Source organism: Dermacentor variabilis, chromosome 3 (genome assembly GCF_050947875.1).
Source record: "Dermacentor variabilis isolate Ectoservices chromosome 3, ASM5094787v1, whole genome shotgun sequence".
In the NCBI taxonomy this organism is placed as follows: Eukaryota; Metazoa; Arthropoda; class Arachnida; order Ixodida; family Ixodidae; genus Dermacentor; species Dermacentor variabilis.
In genome coordinates this window covers 3,223,951-3,241,891 of record NC_134570.1, presented here as the reverse complement: position 1 = coordinate 3,241,891, position 17,941 = coordinate 3,223,951, and the positions used below count along the sequence as shown (strand labels likewise).

At 45.2% G+C, this 17,941-nt stretch overlaps 1 protein-coding gene across 3 annotated transcripts in view; it reads left to right on the top strand.

Annotated features, from left to right (window-relative positions):
* The window catches only part of LOC142575088 (monocarboxylate transporter 9-like), a 218,223-nt gene extending 207,138 nt beyond the window's left edge, over positions 1–11,085 (top strand). For all 3 annotated transcript variants that reach the window (XM_075684071.1, XM_075684070.1, XM_075684073.1), the window contains one exon: positions 10,814–11,085. In XM_075684071.1, coding sequence (XP_075540186.1) covers positions 10,814–10,971 — 158 coding nt within the window. In that variant the 3' untranslated portion in view covers positions 10,972–11,085. The remainder of the gene's footprint in view (positions 1–10,813) is intronic.
* Positions 11,086–17,941: the final 6,856 nt, after the last annotated feature.

Here is a 17,941-nt window from a genome sequence, read left to right as displayed (position 1 = left end):
CATCAGCGAAACAGGTAATAGAGGACTGCTGGGCACGCCGGTGACACACCGGCTGACACACGGCCGTTGACACGTGATTGACGGACGGCCATGTGTCAACACGGCCTTATGCACAACTCAATTCTCAATTCCACACCCTCGCCGTTAACATACCTTCACTCGTTCCTGCGCCCACCCACCTTACGGCCTTTAGAAGAACCTTACCTATATACTCTGTAGCGAGGAAAGCAGATGTCGCCTTGAAGAAGACAAGTCCACTTGTCGAAACGTTGGCTCCTGCTTTCACTTTGTTCTCGTTTTGCTCATAGTCTTGAATTTCCATCTCCCGGCTTCGCTGTGTTTTCCATAGATAGCGAAAAGCCATGTGATTCAGTAGAGATACCAGTAGTCATATGGGCATTACGTAATCAAGGAGTACAGAACGCTTGCATAAATACCTTGGAAAATATTTACAGAGGTCTTACAGCTACCTTAATTCTACACAAGAAAAGCAAAAAGATATCTATAAAGAACGGGGTCAGAAAGGGAGACACAATCTTTCTGATGCTATTCACTGCGTGCTTGGGAGAAGTATTAAAGCTATCAAACTGGGAAGGTTTCGGAGTAAGGATCGACGGCGAATATCTCAGTCCCCTTCGGTTTGCCGATGTCATTGTTCTATTCAGCAACAATGCAGACGAGTTACAACAAATAATTGAGAACCTTAACAGAGAGAGTGTAACCGTGGGGTTGAAGATTAATATGCACAAGACAAAGATAATGATGAATAGCCGGGTAATAGCAAATAGAACCAGGAACACCTTGGACTTCTGTCAACCAAAGGACCAGGCCGGATTCCGTAAAGGCTGCTCAGCAATAGACCATATTCACACTATCAATCAGGTGATATATAAATGTTCGGAATATAACCAACCCTTATATAGAGCGTTCATTGCTTACGAGAAAGCGTTTGATTCAGTCGAAAGCTCAGCAGTCATGGAGGCATTACGGAATCAGGGTGTAGATGAGCCGTATGTAACAATACTGAAAAATATCTATAGCGGCTCCACAGCCACCGTAGACCTCCATAAATAAAGCAACAAAATCCCAATAAAGAAAGGCGTCAGGCAGGGAGATACGATCTCTCCAATGGTATTCACAGCGTGTTTACAGGAGGTATTCAGAGACCTGGATTGCGAAGAGTTGGGGATAAGAGTTAATGGAGAATGCCTTAGTAACTTGCGATTTGCTGACGATATTGCCTTGCTTAGTAACTCAGGGGACCAATTGCAATGCATGCTCACTGACCTGGACAGGCAAAGCAGAAGGGTGGGTCTAAAAATTAATCTGCAGAAAACTAAAGTAATGTTTAACAGTCTCGGAAGAGTACAGCAGTTTACGATAGGTAATGAGGCACTGGAAGTGGTAAGGGAATACATTTACTTAGGGCAGGTAGTGACGGCGGATCCGGATCATGAGACTGAAATAATCAGAAGAATAAGAATGGGCTGGGGTGCGTTTGGCAGGCATTCTCAGATCATGAACAGCAGGTTGCCATTATCCCTCAAGAGAAAAGTGTATAACACCTGTATCTTACCAGTACTCACGTACGGGGTAGAAACCTGGAGGGTTACGAAAAGGGTTCTACTTAAATTGAGGACGACGCAACGAGCTATGGAAAGAAGAATGTTGGGTGTAACGTTGAGGGATAAGAAAAGAACAGATTGGGTAAGGGAACAAACGGGAGTTCATGACATCTCAGTTAAAATCAAGAAAAAGAAATGGGCATGGGCAGGACATGTAATGAGGAGGGAAGATAACCGATGGTCATTAAGGGTTACGGACTGTATTCCAAGGGAAGAGAAGCGTAGCTGGGGGCGGCATAAAGTTAGGTGGGCGGATGAGATTAAGAAGTTTGCAGGGACGACATGGCCACAATTAGTACATGACCGTTGTAGATGGAGAAGTATGGGAGAGGCCTTTGCCCTGCAGTGGGCGTAACCAGGCTGATGATGATGATGAGGCGGGCAAAGGAACAAGAGTTCAGGATCGCCAGTCAGCCTTTAGAGTCTGTGAAGGAGTACGTTTACCAAGGTCAATTAATCACAGGGTACCTTGATCATGAGAAGGATATTCACAGAAGAATAAAAATGGGTTGGATCGCATACAGCAGACATGTTCAACTCCTGGCTGGAAGCTTACCATTCTCATTGAAAAGGAAGTTGTACAATCAGTGCATTTTACGAGTGCTGACATATGGGGCACTGACTTGGAGACTGACAAAGAGGCGTGAGAACAAGTTAAAGAGACGCTAAAGGCTAATACTAAGTTGACGTGGACTGTTTAAATACCATCACAGAAACCTCGCAACGCTTGTTTCATGCCAAGAAGAGACTTAGTTTATGAGAAAATTGCATTGAAGGGTCCGAATCCATTTTTCAATGTTCCAATCTCCCGCGGAGTGGTGACGTTGCATACGCCATCACCACCCTTTACTGCCTGCCGTCGGTGAGTAAAGCGGCACCCGACAGATGGCGGTACCGAGTCAAGACAGAAAGCATCCCGAGAGCACAGGCAGGCGAAGAAGGCAGAGTTGCCGCAGGACGAAGTAACCAGTAAATGGGAAATATACCGGAAGGAAACGTCTATGGTTCAAATACTGGTACAAGCAAATAAAGTTAAAAGGTGAAAATGAACGTTGGTTCTCAGAAATACGTGAGAAAAAGAGAGCCGCACCTAGAATATTTTGGAACTACATAAAGTTATTAGGCAGGAAGTCAACATCAATACGACAACATATCCTAGAGGAAGATGAAAACAAACTGGAAGGAGAAGCGGCAATAAACTACATCCGAAAAATAACAGCCGAATCTTTCCAAGGCAACGACGAGGTTGTATTTGAAGAAAAAAAAGCATGAAAGAGACCCAGGTGGAAAAGGAGCTGGTGCTGACAAATTTCAACTGGAAGAAAGCCGAAGATAAAATTCCTAAGAGCACATCCACAGGGCTAGACGAGGTTCCCGTTAGGCTGATTATTGAACTAGGACCAATAACTAAGGAAGCTCTGATGAAAGCAGTGCAAAAAACTTTAAAAGATATACGAATACCCGACAGTTCGCGACAAGGTAGAATGAATTTAACTTATAAAGATAAGGGGGAGAAAAATAGAATTCACTCGTTTAGACCGTTGACCATTGCATAAGTAATATACAGGCTAGCAATGCAGGCAACCTAATTAAAGCTTCAAGCATGGGCAGATAATAACAGCATTTAGGGAGAACTTCAGAATGGCTTCAGAATAGGTAAGCGTTTAGATGATAACTTATTTGTTCTTATTAAGTGTAATAAAATATCAAAAGTAGAAAGCCGACCGTTATATGTGGCCTTTTTAGACATTAGAGGAGCCTATGACAACGTATATCGCAACATCTTGTGGGATATTCTGGAAGGGGAAGGCTTAGGTGAAGATTGCCTGCAGCTTTTGAGAGAGATTCCCTTAGAAAATACCGTATGCGTCGCATGGGAAGTGATGAGGAGCGAGGAGAAAGTTCACATCAACAAGGGACTGAGGCAGGGGTGCCCTTTATCCCCACTGCTGTTTATGATGTACATGGTGAGGATGGAGACGGCGCTAGAAGGCAGTAATACCGTGTTTAATCTCTCATACAAACAGGCGGGTACAGTTGTAGAGCAGTAGCTTCCAGGTTTATTTTATGCAGACGTCATTGTGTTGCTAGCTAACAAGTAAAGTGATTTTAAACGTCTGGCTAATAACTGTGGACAGAAATGCAACAATTTAGGTTTGAAACTTAGTGTTAGAAAATCAGGTGTATTGTTATTCAATGAAAACAACGAACAGACAGTGGCGATACAGGGCCACGAAATACCTCAGGTACCAGGCCTGGTCTATACCGTGACGTCTGCCGTTATGTCGCTACGTGCGACCTTTGTCAACGACGCAAAAAGCCAACCACGCTCCCTGCTGGTCACCTTCAACCACTTGATGTACCATCAGAACCATTTTGCCGTGTAGGTGTTGATCTTTTAGGCCCTTTTCCTACATCTGATTCTCGCAACAAGTGGATTGCTGTAGCAACAGACTACGCCACCCGATACGCAAACACACGGGCTCTTCCGACAAGCTGTGCAACCGATGTCGCCGACTTCCTCCTAGAGAACGTCATCTTTCACCGCGGCGCCCCTCGACAGCTCCTCACCGACCGAGGCCGTTACTTTCTTTCTAAAGTGGTCAATGGCATTCCACACTCGTGCGCGACTAAACACAAACTTGCTACTGCTTACCATCCACAAACGAACGATCTAAGCGAGCGCCTTAACCGCACCTTTACTGACATTCTGTCCATGTGTGTCTCCGCTGGCCATCGCGACTGGGACGTTGCGCTGCCGTTCCTTACTTTCGCTCATAAAAGCCTCTTGCCATGATAACGCAGGCTTCTCTCCATTCTTCCTCTTGTTTGGCCGCGACGCTACGCTACCTTTCGACACCGTTCTGCCTGCTAGTTGGAAGTCCCCATCCGAGTGCGCCCGTGAAGCCATACTCAAAGCACAAGAAGCACGCCATATTGCCCGACGTCAACTTGTGGAGTCGCAGGACAATCACCGGCCCTCGTGTGACGCCCGCCATCGTGACGTCTGGCACACACCGGGCGCCCTGGTTCTCCTTTGGTCGCCGTCGCGACGCGCTGGCCTCTCGGAGCTGCTAATTTCACGCCACTCTAGGCCTTACCGTGTCTTGCGTCAGGTAAATGACGTCACGTACGAAATCGCCCCTCTTGAGCCAACCGTGGCTCAGCAACGCTCCGACGTGGTCCACGTCGCGCGCCTTAAGTTGAATCATTCGCCCACCTCCTAACCAGCACCGAGCCGGTGCTTCAGCAGCCGGGGGTCATGTGACACGTTGACGAAGAAGATGTTTTAATCCTGATCGGAAGAAGACGACGCTCTGGCCTTCACGCGCTGTGTACCATGTTGTCAGCTGCTACAATTATGGTAAATATCCTGTAAATATACGCCTGGCTGTTTTTAACCCCGTAACATTTTAAATACCTTGGTATATGGAATAACGAAGGCAATAGATATATGGAAACACAGGAAAAAATAATAACAGTGAAGGGGAAGAGAAATGCAGCTATATTGAAGCACAGAGTGCTATGGGGATACAATAGGTACGAGGTCCTCCGAGGTATGTGGGAAGGTTTAATATTTCCAGGACTTACTTCTGGAAATGTGGTTGTTTGCTTTAAATCAGGGCTACAATCAGGACTCGATGGGAATGAAAGGTCACTGGGTCGCCTCGCATTCGGCGCTCACGGGAAGATTACAAATGAAGCTGTGCAGGGTGATGTGGGCTGGACTAGTTTTGAAATGAGGGAAGCTCGCAGTAAAATTGAGTATGAAGAACGACTGAGGAATGTGGAAGAAAGTAAATGGTCTGGGAGAGTGTTGAGGTATTTGTACAGGAAAAACATTGATTCACAGTGGAGGAAAAGAACTAGGAAGCTTACCAGCAAGTATGTGGCCTGTAGGGCAGTCAACACAGCAACAAAGAACGTCAAGTAGAAACTCAGAGAGGCTGAAATAATCTCATGGGTGGCGGCAATGGAAGAGAAACCTGCCATAAGTAACCACTTAAGAGGAAAAAACGAAATCAGGAAAGAAACAATTCATGATAACTCAAAGGGAAGCTCATTACTTTTTGAAGCGAGATCGGGATGCCGTAGAACACGCACCTATAAAGCGAGATACAAGACGGAAGAAAAAGCATGTGCTTGCTGCGGTAAAGCGAGAGAAACTATGGAACATGATTTATTAGAATGTGAAGACCTCTACCCGGCGGTCGATTTAGGCGCCACTGGCCTCCTTGAAGCCCTTGAGTTCAGCGATTGGAGGATTGGTGGAAGAAAAGTAGGGAAACGACAAAAAACGGAGACGTACAAAAACGCAGTTCGCAATAAGGGATCAGAAAATTTGGTTGTGGGAGTTCGTCGTGTTCTTTCTTATTTTTTTATTTTTTGAACCTTTGTAGCACATCAGGCAGTGTAATGGCAAGAGGTTAATGGCACAACCCACCGCCCCGTTCCAAAGGGGACGCTCATAACATCCATCCATCCATCCATCCATCCATCCATCCATCCATCCATCCATCCATCCATCCATCCATCCATCCATCCATCCATCCATCCATCCATCCATCCATCCATGCATCCATTCATCCATCTATCCATCCATCTATCCACCCACCCACCCACCCACCCACCCACCCATCCATCCATCCATCCATCCATCCATCCATCCATCCATCCATCCATCCATCCATCCATCCATGCATCCATCCATCCAGAGCGGTGGATTCGCCGCTGCAGCTGCTAAGTGGCGTGGACCTTTCGGGCATCCCGCGACATCACATGAACGTTGAATTCTCTGCTACTTGCAGCAAACGCAGCAAAACTACCGCAGCACTACGCGATCAGGAAAGTGCTGAAATGCGAAAGCTGGGTATCGCAGATTCCAACGGAAACAAAACTTTTCGACCACGCGCGTCATTGTCAACGGCAATTTCAATGACTTTTTTTCTAAAAATGAAATAGAACTGGACAAGTAGCATTTTATTTCATCTTATAATACAATAATAGGACGTTCCTTGCAATGAGTAGCTGAGCACTAGTGACAGAATTTAACTAAGGAGTGCTTTCGTCATCGGGCAAGTGCTTGAATGTCCCGGGGAAGTCTCTAATCATGTCCTGCATTTGCGTTAATTTCTGTATTATAAAGGCTCTGTTCGCGTTAATATTGACGCCTTACAGATTCCCGAGCACTAATCTTTCACTTTAGCTTCACATAGTATTTGTCTTTAGTGTCCCTTTAAGGGCCGCGCAAAGAGCGATGGAACGAATATTGCTAGGCATAACGTTAAGAGACAGAAAGAGAGCGGCTTGGACCACAGGGCAAAGCAGTATAGATTATACTCTAATTGACATCAAGAGAAAGAAGTGGAGCTGGGCAGGTCATGTTGTGCGCTGGTTAGATAATAGTTGCACCATTAGGGTTACAGAATGAGTACGAAGAGAAGGGAAGCGCAGTCGAGGACGGCAGAAGACTAGGTTGAGCGATGCAATTAAGAAATTCGTGGGCGCTAGTTGGAATCGGTTGGCGCAGGGCAGGGGTAATTGGAGATCGCAGGGAGAGGCCTTCGTCCTGCAGTGGACATAAAAAAGGCTTATGATTATGATGATGATGATGAAGATGACTGCAGCCTTAATCAGGCTATTGCAGGAGTGGGATGAAGAACATAGAAACATTTACAAACAAGCTTGCACGAATCGTTTCAGTGGTAGTGAACGGATATTGCCCGGTAATAAATTCCAGACTTGAATTGTTGATGGATAGATGGATGGATGAAAAACTTTATTAGGGTCCTTTAGGGCGCGCACTAGCGCGCAGCGGGCCGCTCCCACGTCGGGACAGAGAGGCCGAGTCTCTCCGCCGCGTCGCGGGCCCGTTGGACAGCCCATTTGAATTGTTGATGAAAAAAGAAAACTATTTAATGGAACCACTGCGGGCAAGAAAGGCGGAGATATGTAGAGCATGGTGACTCCTCGTAAATGAGGGTTTTGAAAAAGCAAAATAGTTATCTATTTGACTTTTTGGTTAGTAGTTACAAGTACTTAGGCGTTGTCTTTAAAAATAATCTATCTTGGAATGGCCATATAGAGAGCGTGGCGTCTAAGGCTAGTCGTATGTTAAATTTTCTAAAACGTAATTTCTGGAGAGCCCCCCATAAGGTAAAGGAAACGCTTTATATAACAAACGTTCGTCCGATGTTAGAGTACGTCAGCTCTGCCTGGGACCCAGAGACAAACACAGCCATTAACCAACTGGCACGAATACAAAAACGCGCCGCCCGGTTCGTTACTGCCAACTATGATTTCACTCAGAGCTCATCACAAATACGTGTTAACTTGGGATGGCCACTCCTCGAGAACCGACGGAAATATTTGCGACTTAAACTTTTCTTCAATATTTACACAGGCAAGACTGGTTTCTGCAGGGACACATACATAAAGAACCCAAGCTACATATCACCTAGAACAGATCATCCGCTCAAGGTACAAGAGTACAAATGCCGTATCAACCTATATAAGCATTCCTTCTTTCCAAAAACTGTACATGATTGGAATAAACTGCCGCTCGAAATTGTTACAGCAACGCCATCTGTGTTCGAAACTTTCTCGAAACATTTATATCGTTAGTTCTAAAATGTGTTTCGATTTGGTCAGAATAGGAGAATAACCGTTTCTGTCCGCGGCTTTTTGCCTTACTCGCTGTTCTTTTTTTTCCATTACTTTATTATAATTATAAAGAATATCATTGCGTTGTATTATGTACTAAATTGTATTTATATTGTATTTCATAATAACCTTAGGTGTAATGTTGTGTTAAGTACTGTGTTTTCAATGTCAATATTTTGTTTTATTGTGTATTAGATGTATCCTTTTGTAACATCAATCATCTGTATTTGCATCATTTGTATATTCCTTCCCTACTCTAATGCCCAACATTGGGCGCTGTAGGTATGTAAGTAAAATAAATAAATAAATAAAGGAAAGGCGAATAGTATTGATTAACGTGCGAAGGAATTTTAGGCATTCAAGTATGCGACTCCCTGCAAGAGGAGGGCGGCCATGTAGGGGAAGAGCGCTTCAATCAAAAATGTGCTCTGCTACGAGGCCGGCAAGGCCATTCTTTCAACTCATGTCTCGTGGGTTGCTCCCGCGCTGACTGGCTGACCGGACCATTATTCTGGAACCACAAATGCACGCTGCGTAAAGCCTATTTCATGTGATGCGATTTTCATTGCACCCGAAGTGCGATTTCGGTCGCATGCGATGGAAATGACCGTCTGCGACCATCCGGTTGGTCGCACGGATCGATGCGACTTTCCGTCGAAATTGCGCCGAGAGCTATTCCGTGGTTTGCTTTGGGATCTGTCGCTCAACGAGTCCCGAACAGTGCAACTAATTGAGTGGAGTCGAGCATTACCATCAGCACCGCGACACGCGAACACGGCACGTGAAAGTATTCGGTTCTGCGATTTCTAAGCCTTGGCTGACACGCTACGTTGCTAATCAGCCGATGCTCCTTTTTTTTCACCTTGGCTACAGGGGCTGACACTAAGTTCTTTTGCGTGCGTTCTTTCGCTCATTTACGCTTACTGCTAGTTGTAACTACTACGAGGCGTCTCTCGCGGGGGGACAAATAGCCTTCGGACGTCGTCCCAATTTTCTTCTTTGTTGACTACAAGCTACTCGCGAGAGACGAAAGCGCCACAGTTGTAGCTTGGGGTGCTTTTACGGACAGAACAATTTAACGAATACGCAACTACGGTCAAATACTGTGTCGATGGCATGATAGCATATATTGCCCGACGTCTTAACCTCGCGCTATATACGCGAATATTCGTTTACAGTTCGTGTCAGATTTCATGCGGATTTTTTCCAAGTGAAATCTCATTTCAAGTTTGCGTTACTTCCCCTGCGAGACGCGATTGCTTGCCAAGCTCACAAGGCGAACGTGCAAACTATGTAGAGCAATGAATTTCCTACGTTACCATATCTAACGCTGTCACTAAAAATAAACAGCATCGTAAATTTTTTTCGTGGTGTTAATGAACGATAAGGATAATTTAAAAAGTTTTATCTCTTGTTTCTGTTGTATCGTTTCTATTTCAGCACGGAAAGCAAAAAAAAGCTTTGAATATATTGCGAGCATTGTATCCTTACTGCACCCTCGCTTTAAACGGTAATTGCGTATTACATTCACTTCAGTGCCCTGAATTTTTGTTTATCACAGTACTCAAAGAAACCGCTTGAGTATAAACGTCCCTGTCTTTCCTTGCTTCTTTCTCTACCTCCTGTAAAGCGCGTGCAACGATGTCGAAAGCAGAAAAACTCCTTATTCTTGTAAACAGCAGATAATACATTAAACAAAAGCAAGTAAACAGCATGCACTGAAGTCGGCTGGTCGCATTCCCTAGCGAATGATAACTCATTTCCAAGTGCGTATGGCTCTTGCACGTCCACAGCTAATAAACAGTTCAGACGTATCACGACGAATACGCCGTAACTGATAAGACAGAGACAAAGCTGCTAATGGGTTCGTAATTAAGTGTATTACTTCATAAACTCATTAAACAATAACCTGTCATTACTGCCTCTATAAAATAAATATCATGCAGCCTGCAAGATATACGAAGACAGCATGGCCTTTCTTTCTGTACCTGAATCTTCTTTTTGTAAGATTGTGAGATGCAGCTGCTTACTGATTAGTAAACCGATGTCTGCGTAGAGGGGTTTCTCGTCTGGGTCTGTGAACGACAGTAGCGATAGTGCGACTGTGCCTTCATGCATACGGCGAGTTATGAACGTTAGGCGAAGTTTCCGGCAAGGCATCAATTTGGACATCAATAATAGCTTATTCGGCGAGGTTAAGCCGTGCTCGAAGTGAAAAAAGGGTTCCTATCAATGTTTACGCAGAGCGTAGCTCACGTTTGCCGGATGGCCATGTTGAATGACACCGGAGTCGCTCGGAAAGAAGCGGGAGAGCCCCATTGCCGCGTAAGCCTATCTTTCTCTGCAACTAATAGAGCCAAAGACGAAATTCTGCTACACTGCGTGGACTCTCTATAACTGGGTGTGAAAGGTGAAAAGACTTGGCGTTCACAATCATAATACTTAGAAGTTAAGTTTTTGTCCTTGAATTGCGATTTTCCGCCACTGTTTGACAGAGTTGCCTTTTTCTTCTTTCCCTCACGCAGGTTATTATCGAGACTCGCACGGAAAGTACGATGGCTTGTTCCAGCTGCTGGGAAGCTTCCAACTGTTTGTCTCTTTCCTATGGCTGCTGTCATGTGTCTTGGAAAAGTTCAAGCACTCGAGAGACGCTCCAAAAGAACAGCCAGACGACGCCGTGTGAATTGTGTCTTAAGCAGCTGTAAGACGTTGGGGCCAATCTGAGGCCACCTGCAAATGAAGTCCAACTGGACGCTCCCGAACAGGCTTTGTTTAATGAAAACAAACAAGCTGACCATCTCCCGCCTTATTTCATGCAGTGATCGAAGCCATCTGCGGGTTGGGAGTTTTGTTAGACGAGCACAAAGATGACCCAGCCGTCGTGCGCGACATATATATCTATATATATTGCATATAATTCATTGCCGCACCTTTATCTGGTTTATATACGCTGGCGCTCCTCGCTGCCACTCAAATGCTTCGGAGTAGGAATGAGGCACTGATTCTGGAGCTAGGAGGAAACGAAATGCACGGGCGCAAATGTACTAACCGCGTGACAAGAAATACAGTGCGCATGCGTGGAAGGTGCGTCAGTCTTGCGTACGTTGATGACGCTGAGAATTGGCCCGTATTTCTGTGCTGGAACAGGGTACTTAAGTAAACATACATTAAAATGATGGCGATATGTTACAGAACCCGATGCAAAAAGCTAAACAAATACTATCGTCAGTTGCTCTTGCACTCAGCCTGTGTTTGCGAGTGCAAATAGTGTATTTTGATTAATTCTAATTCTTAAATGAAGAAATTATTTGAGCCAATATTGCGCTCAATAAGCTCTTGGTGCACTTTTCAGAGAAAGGATTCTTACAGCAGGGCAGTTAAAGGCGCCACAGGTGCGCCACTCACGCGCTCACTGGGGGCGATCTGTCGAAGTACGCACGGGAAAGGAAGCAGCCAAGCGCCGTTAGTTTTCCGCGTCGGTGATCGCGCTTCTCTGTTTGATTCACGTTTTCAGAGCAAAATAAGCAACATCCTTTGCATGTGTGTGGCGGCCAAAGCTTCAAGGAACGTCTAAAAAGAATTGTGGCACGGTGGAGTGCTCAAATACTGGCAGGAACGAGCCGGCTATGCCGTTTTAATCATTTCCCGCAAAGCCTCCTCAGCCGGAGCAACGATAGCAATGGATCGCCGCCGTTCGGCGGGAAATTTTTTGTTCTCCTGTTTTCTTTCGTCGTGTCGGTGGTTTTTGACGTAATAGTTCAGCGGAAACCCGGTAGGTGGGGAGAAGTAATTAATAAAGGGAAAATCAGACATCCACCCCCTCGTAGCAATTGCTACAAAGCAAACCCATACGGGTTCCTCGAAAGAAAAGCTTCGCAGTTGAATAAACATTCGTCCTGGTCTTGAACCCAGGACCACCGCCTTTCCGGGGCAGCCGGTCTACCATCTGAGCTAACCAGGCGGCTAGCAGATGGTAGGGCGAAGTCGAATACGTCAACAACTTGAAGCAAAGGCAAGAGCTTGACGTAATAGTTCTGCGGAAACCCGCAAGGTGGAGAGAAGTAATTAATGAAGGGAAAATCAGACATCCACCCTTAGGTGGTTTTTGCACTTGACCATGTTGATCACAAGCGACGAAGTTCAGCATGTTGTTTAAAGGCATTTAAAGTTCTGAATGCCGCTTGACGCTTCTACCGCTTGCCGCTTGTTTACCGTGTGGCACTAGCTAGGCAGCATGAATGCACGAGTGCATGTGTTGTGTGATAAAGCTACTGAAGCGCCCAAAATTGAAATTGTTGGCTTAATGTGGCCCGACAACTCCTCGCACCCGCTGTCAGGCACTCCATGTTCTTGTATCTATTTTATGCATGGCTTCGCGCATGTTGAGCTGTCTGCTAGTTGCTCCATGCAGGACTCTTAATTATTTTTAAGTGCTATATTTTCACCCGGAAATATAGCACTTTGGGAAGAGCCCGAATGGCGAGACTAGAAATGAAATAGACTTCACACTCTGCGCTAACCCTGGCATCATACAAGATGTGGACGTGCGCGGCAAGGTGCGCTGCAGTGACCATAGGATGGTAAGATCTCGAATTAGCCTACACTTTAGGAGGGAACGGGAGAAACTGGCACATAAGAATCCGATCAATCAGTTAGCGGTAAGAAGGAAAATAGAGGAATTCCGTATCAAGCTACAGAACAGGCATTCGGCTTTAACTCAGGCAAAGGACCTTAGTGTTGAAGCAATTGCCTTAAATTTTATGGGAATCATTAAGGAGTGTGGAATAGAAGTCGGTGGTACATAAGTTAGACATGATAACGATAAGCTATCGCAGGAGACGAAAGATCTGATTAGTAAATGCCAATGTATGAAAGCCTCTAACCCTACAGCTAGAATAGAACTGGCAGAACTTTCCAAATTATTCAACAAGCCTAAGATCGCAAACATAAGGAAGTATAAAATGGATAGAATTGACCATGCCCTCAGGAACGGAGAAAGCCTAAAAGGAGTGAAGAAGAAACTAGAAATAGGCAAGAATCAGATGTATGCGCTAAGAGACAATGCCAGCTATACCATTACTAGTATGGATGAGATAGTTCAAGTGGCTGAGGAGTTCTATACGGATTTATACAGCACCAGTGGCACCGACGAAGATAATGGAAGAGGGAAGAACAGTCGAGAGGATTTTGACCTCCCACAAGTGAGGCCGGACGAAGTAAACAAACCCTTGGAAGCTATGCAAAGGGGGAAGGCAGCTGGGGAGGATCAGGTTACAGCAGATTATTGAAGGATGGTGGGAAGAGTGTTCTAGAAAAATTGCCCACCCTGTATACGCAACGCCTCATGACCTCCAGCTTACGGGAATCTCGGAAGAACGCCAACCTAATCCTAATCCATAAGAAAGGGGACGCCAAAGACTTCAAAAATTATAGACCGATCAGCCTACTGTCCATTGCCTACAGAGTATTTACTAAAGTAATCGCGAACAGAATCAGGAACACCTTAGGTTTCGGTCAACCAAAGGTCCAAGCAGAATTTCGTAAACGCTACTCAATATTACACCACATTCACATTGTCAATCAGCTCATAGAGAAATCGGCTGCATATAACCAACCATTATATATAGCTTTCATTGATTACGAGAAAACGTTTGATTCCGTCAAAACCTCAGCAGTGATGCAGGCATTATGGCATCAGGGTGTAGACGACGAGTATGTAAAAATACTTAAAGATATCTATAACGACTCCACTACCACCGTAGTCCTCCATAAAGAAAGCTACAAAATCCCAATAAAGTTGGGCGTCAGACAGGAATGCTATTCACAGCGTGTTTACAGGAGGTATTCAGAGACTTGAGTTGGGAAGAATCGGGGATAAGAGTTAATAGAGAATACCTTATTAACTTGCGATTCGCTGATGACATTGCCTTGCTTATTAACTCGGGGGACCAATTGCAATGCATGCTCACTGACCGGGACAGGCAAAGTAGAAGGGTGTGTCTGAAAATTAATCTGCAGAAAATTAAAGTAATGTTTAACGGCCTCGGAAGATAACTGCAGTTTACGATAGGCAGCGAGGCACTGGAAGTGGTAAGGGAATACATCTACTTAGGGCAGGTAGTGACCGCCGATCCGGATCATGAAACTGAAATAGTCGGTATAATTTAAATGGGCTGGGGTGCGTTTGGCAGGCATTCTCAGATCATGAGCAGCAGGTCGCCATTATCCCTCAAGAGAAGAGTGTATAACAGCTGTGTCTTACCAGTACTCGCCTACGGAGCACAAACCTGGAGGCTTACGAAAAGGGTTCTACTTAAACTGAGGACGACGCAACGAGCTATGGAATGAAGAATGGTGGGTCTTACGTTAAGGGGGGATAAGAAGAGAGCAGATTGAGTGAGGGAACAAACACGAGTTAATGGCATCTTAGGGGAAATAAAAAAAATGGGCGTGGGCAGGGCCTTTAATGAGGAGGGAAGATAACCGATGGTCATTAAAGGTTACGGACTGGATTCCAAGAGAAGAGAAGCGTAGCAGGGGGCGGCAGAAAATTAGGTGGGCGGATGAGACTATGAAGTTTGCAGCGACAACATAGCAAAAATTAGCACATGACCGGGGTAGTTGGAGAAGTATGGGAGAGGCCTTTGCCCTGCAGTGGGCGTAGCCAGGCTGCTGCTGGTGATGCTGATTATATTTTCAACTTGCCCGTTTGTAAAGAGCCTAATCACGCTGTGCCTTTTTGTAATGATAACAGGCAAGTGCTTCTTTATCAGCTTTATTATTTTCGCCTGAGGACACCTTAGGTATCGTGGTTTGTTGGGAAACGTCTTGACGAAAATAGGTAGTTGAGGGCGAGAATTGCTAACAGTTGCTGCATATGCTATTTGTGTTCCAGATTTGCTGAAAAATTCGCGTCACGTTTGGGTTGTTTTTACACCTGGATGCTGTCTGAGCAGACTTACCACACCGAGCGATATGTTTGTTTCACAACATAGTCTCTGTTTGCATGTGTATGTTGTACTGAACAGAATTCTTTCTTATTATGCTTAAACCCAGCCTTGCCGCGAGCGCCCATCTATTCTGGCTGGGGCTGCTCTGCCTTTAAATATATCATGTGGCATCTCTCTCTAGCACCATTCGAAAAAAAAACTACCTAAAAGTTGGTCATAGCCTTGTACGTTTCCAAGCAGCTCTTTAAGGGAATTTAGGACTGCGGAAACAGCAGCTGGAACGGCAGTTCATCGGCGCATGCAGCAGAATTGCGTCGACGGTACAACGCTAACTCGCCCTCTTGTTAACCCGTGCGTTGGGTGACTTCGTTGACTAGTGTACGCACTTCCATCAATACATTCGCAATCACACTTCTTGAGGTGGCTTCGACGGCACTTATTTGGCAATATCACATGCATTCATCGGCATAGAGATCACTACGACAAGGGCAGACATCTCTCCGTACGGATTTATTTGAGATAAAAATCTGCACTAACGATGTGTGCCTATTAGTGAGGTAGAGAAGCAGTGTTGTGGTAAGGGTAGAATTAAAAAAGAACGATCGAGACATCGCATTACTTAACAAAACTGAGCGGCTAGTCAACATGAGCTCCACTTCGTGCAACTGTGGTTTATTGCGTTTGTCTGCAGGACGCACCTTGCACGTATCTGGACCAGGCTTTCCCAAGCAGCTGTAACATCGTGTTCATGTCCGCTCACACAGCGTTCAGCATCTTTCCTGCAGCTGTCACCGCAGAAGAAGCGGTCTGGAATACGAACAGAGGAGAAATCGCATCCGCGAACTTGAGCCCTCCTTGCTGCAGAGGGTTGTCGCCTGCTACTGCTCCCAAGCGTACTTTTGAAAGCGCCCGCTATAGGTGACTAGCAGCGGCTATCACTGGGCGTATAGCAGTAGCGTTTCTTTGCCTTCAAACGTTACCCTTCCCTCAACCCCCTGCTTTGCACGGGAACTGCGAACGAAGAGTAACAAGGCTGTTTTCCCTCGTTTTGCGACTATGTCGGTTCTACCCATTCTCTGCCTCATCTTCCCTTCCTTTATACCATTCTATCTAGCTTCCCTCTCGAATTTCACGTTAGTAGAAAGGAAAGCACTGAAATTTCTGCAATGCTTTTGCCGAGGATCACGGATTATTACAGCTGTTAAAAAGATAACGTGGCGACGCCCAGGGAGCTCCAGAGGGCATTCCCTTACAAAATTTTTTATGGAAAGTCTATAGACAGTCTATAGACGTCTATAGACTGTCAATAGACTTTCTATAAAAATTTTGTAAGGGTTGTGCACACTCGCCGCGGTGCAAAGGCCCAAACTAGTTTCTCACGTCGCCTTTTCTCTCTGCTGCGCTCCTCCCATGTATACACACGCTCTGAACCACCTTTCAACGTGGTGTGCCGGACAGCAGCAGTGGGAAAGTCGAAGGAAGAGGCAGAGAAAGCTTCGCTTTAACAATAAATACAACACGTGTGAGACGTTTGTTCCGCCAGCGAAATTTCGGTCCCCTTCTGTGTCTTTAATAGTCGCTCTATAACAGCTCTGGACCCGACCAAACTGGTTTTGTGTCAACAATTAATTTATTCGCTGGTATTCCTTTTCTGGGGTCGTCATACACGTTAAGTACCGTTTCAATGATCGCTGGAAAGCGGCATATGTTAGGAGCTCCTCTAAAGAAAATGAGATTGAGCCTTCGGTATTTTTTCTCTGTAGAAGGGGTTGTTTAATTCAAGGAACTGTCCTCCGACTAACATTGTTCTAGTGAAGCGCACATGTGCAATTATTTTTTCACGCTTGTGTGTATGTTAGTGCCCTTAAGTCTCTAGTATTCTCTACTTGATTGCGTATAAACGTTACCGCAAATGTTCTTTTATGAGTATCGTTAAATTAAGCGCTGAGCTCATACAAAGTTCATGTTGCAAGTTTAAAAGGATCTGTCAGGTCGAACAGCGTGCTGAGACGGGCAACGTGCTCTGCATTATTGGCTGACACTGACGCACCACCGATGACATGAACTATGGGCTACCTTTATTTGTCAGGCGGCGCAGCGATCGGCTCAGCCGTTAGCGCCCCCGTGTCAGTTCCGTGAAACACCGAGGCGGCCATTTCTACGGAAGCATCCTCTTGCGTATTCGTTTGAAACGTGTCGGTCATTCTAAATTCTGGTTCTAAGGCAATGGAAAACATAGAGGCCTTCCTTCGACCACCGATGCTTCAGAAAGGACGTCAAGTTTACGAATACAGCCATGTATATCATGTTAACAAGTAAACAGCACGGGCATCACACCGAATTGCATAAATTTAATTCATTAAATTATGTGGTTTTGCGAGCCAAGACCCCAATATGATTTTGAGGCATGCCACAGCAGGGACCACGTGGGGTTATTTAAGAGGAAGCTTTAGCTCGGGTGCTCCTTTCTAAATACATCTGAAAGGAGAATTCGCTTTGCTCGGCAACCACTGCACCAAATTTGACGAGCTTTGACGAATTTGCACCAAATTTGTTGCATTTAAAAAAAACCTTAAAATCTAGTGACTGTTGGTTTGGAATTTTCGAGTTAGGTCGTCATTATCTTATGCAAAATTGTCAAAAATCGAAAATCTTCAAAGAACCAAATTACCAAGTTTACAACTTTGTAACTGAAGAAGAAAA